This window comes from Teleopsis dalmanni, chromosome 2 (assembly GCF_002237135.1).
Source record: "Teleopsis dalmanni isolate 2A chromosome 2, ASM223713v2, whole genome shotgun sequence".
Classification (NCBI taxonomy): Eukaryota; Metazoa; Arthropoda; class Insecta; order Diptera; family Diopsidae; genus Teleopsis; species Teleopsis dalmanni.
The window spans coordinates 17447389-17458834 of NC_051847.1; the positions used below are offsets into that span (position 1 = coordinate 17447389).

An 11446-nucleotide genomic window follows, 5' to 3' on the forward strand; every position below is an offset into this window, starting at 1 on the left:
ACACTAACACATGAAAAGTCCACAATACATGTTTCATATCATACCCAAACTTGACCACGATAATTAACTTCTCAAGAAACATTTATATTAAAACAATATCCATCACTACAATGCGCACTGTTGTATACTTTATAAAGCAAAATATAACAAAACAATATGAGAATTATAATTTCTTTGTTATTTTAATAATGTAACCAACAATTCTGGAAATGTTCAAGAGAAAAGTTCTTTGTAAGATCTTTGGTTCTCTACGAGTTGGCGACGACTACTGCCGCCGAAAGAACCACGAGCTGTACGATCTTTATCACGACATTGATATATTTCACCGAATTAACCACTAGCAACTTCCCTGGCTTGTTCATATTGTGAGTATGGATGAAGATGATTTAGCGAAAAAGGTATTTGAAGCAGTAGATGGAGAAAGAACGGTTAGAAGTAGTTCGCAACTCAGTGGAGTGATCACGTGAAGGGAGCACTAACTGGACTTGATGTATGTATGAAAAGGCAGCAGAGGCGCCTGGAGAAACATACTGCGTCAAGCTGAAACCCGGTAACGGGTAGTTCTTTATAAATATATTTGTTTTTTTTGTGTTTATTATCAATAACTCTCTTTTAATCAGTTTGTTTAATAAACTATTTTTACTACACAAGTGCCTCAATATCTATTTTGATGGTTATTTTAGTGATAATACTACATAATGGAGATTTAATATGTTTTGTTGACTGATTGGGTTTTATCTCATTTATTATCTCAAGTTATCTCAGATCTCAGATTATATCTCAGGTTTACTACATTCATTAACAATTATCATGTGTTGTTTACATTTACACACAAGGAATATAATTTATTGTATCAATGTAAAATATATTTCTATTTAAAATTTTTTTAATATTCATCAAATGTGAAGGACAAATTTCCACGACCCCATGGTACACCGTTTGCAGCAAAATAAATATCCAGTAAGTAATCACCATAAGGAAAAGGTAATCTAACAGTGGAGTTTTCTAGGAAGAATTTCTCCACCCAAACGTCGTGCTGTTCAAGAAAAGATGGCAAAGAATTGATATGCAAAATTAATATACAAATACAAATATATATATACATAAATAAAACGCACATTATATGGACACGTATGGTTGACGTTGGTAAATTTACCGACTATATTATAGAAGTAAGAAACCAGTGGATATTTTTCGCGCGCTTCTAGAAACTTGCAACCATCAGCTGTGAATTCATAGAGGAAGGGCCTCCAGCCACTAGCACGTTTAAATAATTTTACAGTAACCTTGGTGGGAGAGAATTATTACTATTATTCTCACTTAATATTATTGGTATTTCATTTTACCTTGACTGAGTAAACGACCTCCTTCACAATGACGTACATTGACATTGTGTTGATATGCCGGTTACGTGCCTGAATCTTGCAGTGCTTCAAATCGACTTTAGTCTTGTTGAAGGACTCGCAGATGAGATTTTTAAACTTGGCCGAAGCACAATGAACTTTAGTATCTCGAAAATTTAGCAACACTACAAAGCATACCAGTAGAAATATTATTTCTAGAAGATATATTTTTTGTGACATTATTTTTTTTTTTTGGTAAACGAATACAGTTTCGACTCTACAATGTTATGTTATTTTATGAATATAGTAATTTGGCTTATTATTTCAATTATTTTTGATATCTTTTACCCATTGAAATTTGTACCAAAAAACTAGTGAGCGCAAATAAATGTTATCCAACATAAAATCTACCTAATTATTATAAAGATTATAATTAAGATTAAAAATTCAATCGAAATACAAACGCGTGCTCGATATGTAATTACATTTAAAATGATATTAGTTCATTCAACGTTACATGGCGTAAATTACTTACTCGTAAATTGGTGATCAGATATACTAGCTATAATTTAAAGTCACTCATTTAAATCCGAAACTAACTAGTTTGGTAATGGGCTGCATGAACACTTGACATTAAGTCCCTTAAATATTATAATTACGAAGAGTATAATTAATACGGAAGTACAAAGCAGTTAGCAAGGAAAGTACTAACAAGCACGTTGTTAGGACTTTCCTTTTTAAATTTACAATATCGACAAAAGTCATTGGGTGAAACTTATAATATATGGCATGTCTGTCAGTATGATAGTATCCATCTAGTAGGCCCAATTTATTAAAAAATCGAACAACACCAAACAGCACATAGTTGTTTTATATTGTTTTAATTATAGATAAATTATGGGCTTTGTAGTGCATACAGTCTCATAAAAGGTCTTAATGCTTCATGTTTAGTCGCATCTACATTGGAGTTCAATGTAAAGCTTGTTATATTATTGCGAAACATATGTCTATGTCAATGGTATTAGAAAAAACGGTCTTATTATTGCATTAGCTTCAACCCCTATTCGGATTGAGCCTCTTCTGAGAAATAAACTTTGGAATTTTTCTCTTTTGAATATAAGTTTCTCTATCAGTATTAGTATCAGTATCAGAATCAGTATAAATATCAGTGTCAGTATCCGCATCAGTATCACTATCAGTATCAGAATCAGTATCACTATCAAAATCAGAATCATTATCAATATAAGTACTCCTATCAGTATCACTATAGCTATCACTATCAGTATCAGTACCATTATCAATATCAGAATCAGTATCAGTATCACTACCAATATCAAAATCAGAATCTATATCAATATCACTATCAAAATCATTATCAGAATCAGTATCAGAATCAGTATTACAGTCAATATCACTCTCGGAATCAGAATCAGCATGAATATCAGTACCAGTATATGTATCAGTGTCAGTACTATCATCAGTATCATAGATATTCATAGTTATCAGAATCAGTACCACTATCAATATCAGAATCAGAATTTATATCAATATCACTATCAAAATCATTATCAGAATCAGTATTACTGTCAATATCACTATCGGAATCAGAATCAGTATGAATATCAGTATCACTATGAGTATTAGAATCAGTATCGCTGTCAATATTAAAATCAGTATCAATATCATTATCAATATCAGAATCAGAATTAGTATCAATATCGCTATCACTATCAAAATCATTATCAGAATCAGTATTGGAATTAGTATTACTATCAATATCACAATCGGAATCAGTATCAATTTCAGTACCAGTATATGTATCAGTGTCAGTACTATCGTCAGTATCATAGATACTCGTAGTTATCAGAATCAGTACCACTATCAATATCAGAATTAATATCAATATCATTATCAGTATCTGTATCACTGTCAGTACTATCATCAGTATCATCAGATGAGGGACCATAAAGTATATCAAGTAAAGTTAAAGAATCCAATCTTCTATAAAACAATACTTCTCTATTATTACTTAAGATCTATGAAAACCATAAGAGAATAAGCTTTCCCACGCGCAAATGTCATGTATCGTTCGTAGACTGAACTTACAGATTATTGATATTTTATTATACCATTTGGAAATTGTTGATGTTGTTAGGTTATGTTTTATAACAGTTTAAAAAAAATTGTTATAAAAAAGTTGAGCAAGATTTGAAATTTATCAAAATTATTGATACATAAAATGTTATAGCAACAACGATTACGCCGTTCCAACCAATTTGGCTCATATCGTGCCCTGAGGTGGTAAATTAAATTGTTTGCATTTGCTGCGCCCACCTTGTACCGCAAACAGTGTTGCATAAATTTCAGTGTTGTTAATGTGTTCTTTATAAATTTATTATCAACATTAAGAGTTGCTAAATTATGTGCGCTAATTTGTTAATAATCCACACAATTTTCGTTAGTCGTAATTTCGCGTTCCGTTATGAGTTGTGTGTGACAAGTCATCGTAATTCTGAACATTTTTATGTTCTTATGATTATTCCGTGATATTGCCAAACAATTCATAAATATTTTGTTTTCATTGAGTTTAACATTGAAGTCTTTCTATTCAAATTGTAAAGAACTATATAATATGGTGTGGTGGTTTCTTTTTTTTGGTATTTGGTAACGTATTCATAAAATGTGGTACTTACAGTTGAAAGCAAAAAATATGTCTCTGTACGTACCTGAAAAAATAAAAAAAAACATTTATTAACATAAGATATTGTATAACCATAAATTTTATATTCAACTATAATGAATATTTAGTTTAAGTTAAATTAAGAATATTTTATTTTCATATAAAATACAAATTTCTATAATACATATACTAAAGTTTGAGATACTTCTAATGAGTTTATACAATTTGGTTAGAATCTATAATAAAAATTGCTGATTCACGTACTTTATAGACATTTTAAAATATATAAATTATTCAATTTTCTCATTGGAGTGAAAATTTCATTAATTAAGTTTGCTTCCTATTTTAAATTTACTAGAAAAAGCGATAAAAATAAATTATTGTCTTAATTATAATAAACTATATGTATTGCATTATACTCTATTATTCATATTGCAGTGACTCATTTTATTATGTGAAAAACTGATAATGCGTATTTTGTATTACTATAAAATTAAATATATATTTTTATTAATCTACATCCTGATTCGATTGCGCAAGAACTTCATTAAGGTCTGAATAAACTAATTTTTGCGTATACTTCAAGGCAGTTATATAAACTGATTATTAAAGAGAATATATAAATGTGTTTACTTATTAGAAAATTTTCAGTGGGACAAAATAATCCCATTGACTCAAAAATAAGTTTAAACCTTACAAATTCTATTGCCACCATGCCTTTGTTTACAACGGGTCATTATATGATGCCAAATGGGCTTTGATGTATAAGGCCGCCATTGCAACATAACCTAGGCCTAAACATGCTATTATGGTTTGATAGCTGAGAATGTCAAACTGTCTTGATATTCAGTAAGGTTTAGTGATGTATCATGAGTCGTTTAACGTTAGAACAACGGTTTCCAAATTGTAAAAATTTACTTTGAAAAAAGTAAATCTGTTCGTAAAGTTCATGGAGCATTTCGTCCATTTTACGGTCAACATAATTTATATAGTAAGCAAGCAATTCGTGCGGTTATTAATCGTTTTCGCACTAACTTTACTCTTCTCAATTTAAAACCATTAAAATTATCTGTTTGGTGCGGTTCTTATTTCTTTCGAAATGAGGAAGGAGGTGCTGATATGTTGAGTGGCGAGCACTATCGAGCCCTGTTGACTGAATTTTTATTCCAAAAATTTATCAGTCGAATATTGACTGATCATATTTGGCATTTGGTGCTAACAAGACTATCGTGCCATATACCGCGCTTAATAATCGATTTATAGCAAAATCAATTTGATAATAACTTTGTTTTCAGAAGTGGTCCTGTTAATTGGCCCACTCGTTCGCGACATTTAACACCTCTCGATGACTTTTTATGTCGACAACTGACAAACCAGCAACTCTTTAAGCATTGGAAGCATTGTTCATGTCACCATTGCCGCCATACGGCCACATTTATTACAAAAAATAGTCAAAAATTGGACTGATCGAATGGATCATGTAACTCGTTTTCCAAAAATAAATGCCATGAAATTATCTACCAGATTATAATAAAAAAATTTCATTTCAACAATATTTCTGTCTTGTATTATCATTTTAAGTTCCCTTGCAACTAAAAAACGCTCGACGCTCAGGTAACCACTCTGCTGCTACTGATAAACGTGTCCTCGATAATATTATAAAGAAAATGCTTTTAACGCCTATAGATATTTTAGAAAGGGATATCCTATAACTAATGTGCGCATTTTGGCGAGTTCCAGGCAGTGACAAATCAAATGGATAATGTTTTCCTCTTATCATTCTGATCCGAAACTTAACAGTTTAAGTTTGCAGTAATAAATTTTAAATTGTTTAAATTAATTATAAACTAATTTTCCAACTGCAATACAATTGTACATTTCATAAATTTAATTAAATTAAATTCAATTTTTATATTATCAAGCACAATCAATTTCATAAATTGTTGTCAACAATGTTGCTAAGCAGCAGCTGTCAACATTAGGCATTTAAGAATGTATATAAGAGCAATGTATGCATGGCTATGTCATATGCATATGATTTCTTGATTTCTACTTGTAAAAATCAAAACTGCTTTAATCGATTTTTGTATGTAACAGTTTTATTAAAATTTAAATTAAAATATAAATTAATTTTTAACTCAAATTAATTAGCTTATAATATATTGCAATAAAATGCAATTTAAATTTGCCTATACACATTTGTGTGCAACTACCGCACATCAACTTATCAATTGATATCTCTTGCACAACACTGCACTTTAATTGAAAATATCACTAAAACGTTATGCAAGTTTATTTGGACTGTGCAAGATACGAGTCAACAACGCTCATGCAACTACTATATAGTTGGGGAGGTGGGGAGTTGAGTTGGGGAGCAGGCCTTGCAAATTGATTTATTATCGAATCCACAAATGAAATTGATTGACTTGTCTGCAATTTGCAAATGTTGCCGAATTAGGAGTAATTGAAAATACTTTAAAAAGTAACCAGTAAGTTTTTTATAAATGCATATCTACTGCATATATGTAAACATGTAATATCAAGATATTAATATTTATAATTGTGAATTATAAATCAGAGGCATGTTTACCTATCGCATTACAATAATCAAAAAGTTGTTTCGTGTAAGTTTCAAATCGATCTTTTTCATCTTGTGTAATATGTACAAGTGTCTTGTAGATTGTCATCAGCTTATCAAATGTCATTATATAAAAATGAAAAAAAAAAATTCAATCTTTTTACTACTGTTGGAAAAAGATATTAAGCTAGTATAAAAATATTCGCTAGTAGACGAAATGATTTGACGACATTTAAGAGAATGTGACTTTATGTGAATTAATTTCTTCAAACAAATATTGGAAGAGATAATTTGAACACATGAACTGAACACTGGTATTGCAGAAGTGTAACAATCTTGACATATTATATATCACCGATATTGACATTCACGGCTTGAATATATGCGTCATCATTGACCATGGGTGGGTGATTGCTCTGGTGCAAGAGGAAAAAAAAAAATATACTGTCGTTCAACAAACAAATTTCCTGGCCCTTCCAAAACCCCATTAGGGTTGATAACTATGGATAAGATAAGATATAAAAAATAAGTATCTTTCAGACTTTGTTTACTTGAACTTCAAAAGATGTGTTAGTCTGAAACAAATGTCAAACGAGGCGTGTAAAAGATTTTTGCAACTGTTTGGACTTGAGTTGAATGACTTTTCTTCTAATAATTCCCTGCTTATCCAACACATTATGTCAAACATTATATTACTGTTTTGTCAAAAACAATGTATTTCACAGACATGGCACTCTGCGATTTTTTATTCCTAAATTTAAAAAGAATAGTGCTAAACAATTTCAGATGATATAAAGCCACAATCACAGATCTGGTGTGCTTGATCTAAATGAAATGAAATTCATAAAAACGTAAAACTACGATGGCATAATATGAAAGTGAGATGACTACATTGGGGGGATTGGAATAAGGACTGAAGTTTAAAAAAAAAGCTTTCTAAAATAAATAGAAATTCCAATTTCTCATTGATCACACCTCGTTCGTCCAAGTTTTTCATTTAGTAGTGATTTATCTTTCTTGCTTGTTAACAATCAAAAATTTCAAAATTTGAATAAATATTTAAACTATTATTTGCAAGAATATTGTGAATTCTTATTGATACACTTATGAAAAAAAAAAGGATTACAAGTGACACGAGTCAGTCTCTGCGACTAACAGCAACATTTCTGGATCAGGTGCGAAAATATTTTTATTTTAAATTGAATTTTCAATTTTCGCTTGACTACGAATGACAACGTGCCAATTGCAATTGTTACCAGAAATATTCTTAAAATAATGTGAAATTTATTTGAATTTTTTTTTTTGCGAACGAAAGAAAGTAGTTTTCTACTTAATGCAGTACCAGAAATATTTTTATCCCCAGGCGAGTGCTGGATTACAGCAGAAAGAAGAAGTATTATTGTTTTATGAAAATGTAAAATCAATGTTTGCATTGTTTTTTGCACTTTTTTGAAACAATAAATTTTCAATTTGCATACTTAAGTTGAGAATTGTATCCGACAGTAATAAGACGAAAGCAATAGTTTCCACAACTACTGCAATCACTGCACCATTGCATGAGGACTGCATTTGGAGCTCCATAATTTGCATGAATATGGCAACGGCGAATGTCATAAAACTGAAATTCTGTTGGGAATGGATTTGGTGTGAGTCTTCTTTGCTCTATAAACAAAGCAAAAAAAAAGTTACATGAATATTAAATTTATGCATTGAAATAGTGTTTCTATCAAACTTCATAAAATTCAAATGATAAAATAATATGAAAGTTGTAAGACAAACTCAATTTTAGTTCATTGATATGCGCTGCATCACAACTAAAATTATGATTTAATTACTTAGCCAGGGATGTTATATAAATTCACACCACAATTATTTCAGAGGGCCAATCTTATTGTATAGCGAAAGAGTGTAAAATGTGCGTTGAAAATGGAAAATAAGTATAATATTATTATAAAAAGTCAGAGACATTAATGCATCGATCAGTGATTAAATATTTTCTCACGGAAAGTTGGAAGACCGATAACGGAACATCTCCTTCATCTCAAAATCTTAAATGTTTTTATTTGATTAACAGTTCAACAAAATCAAATTGTGAGGATATAATTTCTAATTGAATAGGAAATAATAAGTTGAATCGAAAATTAACCAGACTTCCTACTGTTGATATCATCATGCATGGATGAAGAATTGTATGGTATTCACTGTGGTATTGCTATCAATCAGCTCCTAAAATTAACAAAACAGTTATCCTTAAGTCATAAAACAATGCTCAGAAAAAGAAAACAGAAACAATTTATAGTTAGGTTAATCTATCTGTCCGCATAACTACACACATAGGTTTTATAGTCGGTATTTTTTTGGATACATGAAATGTTTGGAACTCTACTAGTAGTCTTAAGACAAAGACATCAAACACTTCTTAAAAATTTTTTAAAGACTTTAATGGGATTTGGAATTAAACCTTGTAGGTATGCTTTATTTTCAGTAAACACCCAGCGTGCCATCAAGGTTTTACTCATCCCGGCGTGTAAATTATTTTTTAACTCAAATGAGAATTATTTAGCTAATTAATAATTTAAATAAATAATTATTAACTTAAATAACTAATAATTAATTTAAATAATTAATTATATTTGCAAAATTTGCAGAATACATTTATTTTTGAGGTCTAGATTGCATTTCTGAATATGTTTGCAGTCCTTGCAAGTTTTTGATTTATACTATGCCAATGACTTGATGTTGAGAGTTAAAGAGATTATAACACTTCAGTTTGGATCTAAAACGGTTAAGAAATCTTTTTTTACTAGCTATTGCCTAGCAATAGCTGATAGCTTTGCGTACATCATCTGTTACATTGTGCATTTTTCCTATTCACGGTCCAGCGATGACGGTCTTGGACCTCTTGTGTTTTAGTTGTATCGGAAGAAATATACATAAAATAGTTTTCAAAAGACTATTGCACAGCATTATCTCTGATTTTTTGGATAGCAGTTTGATCTGAAACTGTGTGTTTAAACCGTCATTGTTAAATTATGCAGTAATAATTATTAGTCACTTTTCCTACTGCTATTGTCAGTTTTTGAGTCCAAATATTAAAAGAACACAATTTCATCAAACCTGTTGTTTTATTCTATAAAATTGGTATTACCGACATTTATTATAACATTAGTTTGTGTTATTTCGGCTTTAAGATGTCTATATTCTTCTCATAAGTAACCTGGTATATGGTCCATAATAATAGAAGTAACAACGTAAGCAGGTACTTGGGATGACTTAGAGAATATAGTTTTTCTCTTTTATATTAGGCCATATGGAATTGATTCTGAAGAGTAAATATGGTAGTATATTGTCATAGTCCCTTATGAGTAATGATTTCAGATTTCAGATTGTTCTGACCTTCTTTTGACTATAGCCAAATTAGTGTTTACAACGTTGACCAGTTTATAGGGTTTGCAAAGCTCTCTCATGGCTTGAATAAGAAATCCTTACTTCATAGAATCAGAGACAGCTCCAAGTTCTTTAACCCTGTAATAGATGTCAACATGGTTTTGGCTCATCTTTTGTAAGGGCTGTTGAACTAAAAAATTTGATCTGTCATCAGTTTGCTAGAAGGTAATTCGTTTGCGTTTTGCTTCATCAATATTTCGTTTAAATTTAAAATATAAAAATTTGCAAAAATGGAATGTTGAATTTTTAATTTATTTATTGCAAAAACAGTGTTGCCAATTGCTCTGTAAAAATCAATTGTTAAGTGTATAGGAGCTAAACTTTGTCAACCATGCAAACGATAAGTTCAGCTATAACTTTTTTTGATTTTTTTGTTTTTGTTTTAATTTCCTAATGTATCTTGTATCTTTTACATGCAACAATTGCGTTCGTGTCTTTTGTTATCTTTTGTCATTCATATCAGAATGTTTTATTGTCTTTTATCGGCGTAGCATATTTCCGTTTTGTCTACCTTTACATTTGGTTTCATTATCTGAAGTCATCTCTGTTGTAATTTTGTTTACAACATTTGCGGTTAAAAGTGATATGCGTTTCCATCTTCGCCTTTGTGCAAAGATAAATTACAAAACGCAAGAGAACAATTGAATTGTTTGTTTTTGCTATAAAAAAAATATGAAAGGCTTCAATTTCGATTAAGTGATGAACCCTTCAAAATTTCAAGCCATGCGGAGGAAACGTTCCATCGAAAATTATTCCATCCTCGAATAATTTTCTTATTATTTACCGGTGCAACATTTGTGTCATGGACATGATTAATATTGGCTGTTGGGTTACTACCATCAAATGTGCAGATGAAGATACAAAAACCTTAACAATACAAAAAATATCGCCAAATCTGATTTATTGTCGAACGTATGCCTGTGATTATTGGCAAATCGAGCATTCAATTGCATTAGTCTGAAGTATAAAAATTGTTATCATGGGAAGTCAGCCAGGAATGGCTGCTGCAATGGATTCAAAAATAATTTCGAATAAAAAGAGAATCTGATATTATTGATTTATATGCAATTTTTTATGGGAATTTTTTATGGGAGAAGTACTTGAGACAGAAATTGTAGAGTTTAGGACTTAAAATTAGAAGGAATTATTTTTTCAATATTTATTTAAAGCCATTTTTGGCATAAATAAAATAAATAAATTTTTAGTATATGATATACATGATCGGATGAGTCTTGTACGGTATTTTGCAAAATATTCATTTAGCAATTCATATTATTAAAATAAGAATAATATGTCGAAGAAATAAAAGTTCCTTAATAAGGATTGTCCATTCCATTGGTCTAATTTAGAAGTATTGTTTTAGTAATATAGATAAAACAGAAATATCATTCAAAGCAT

The 11446-nt window shown here is 30.2% G+C and overlaps 1 protein-coding gene across 1 annotated transcript; it reads right to left on the reverse strand.

Annotated features, from left to right (window-relative positions):
* Positions 1 to 2396: 2396 nt before the first annotated feature.
* LOC119674012 (clumping factor B-like) lies at positions 2397 to 6728 on the reverse strand. Its single transcript, XM_038085134.1, has 3 exons — positions 6614 to 6728; positions 2928 to 3221; positions 2397 to 2860 (listed from the first exon to the last, which is right to left on the reverse strand). Exons 1-3 carry the CDS (start codon positions 6726 to 6728, stop codon positions 2397 to 2399), a joined length of 873 nt encoding a protein of 290 aa, XP_037941062.1.
* Positions 6729 to 11446: the final 4718 nt, after the last annotated feature.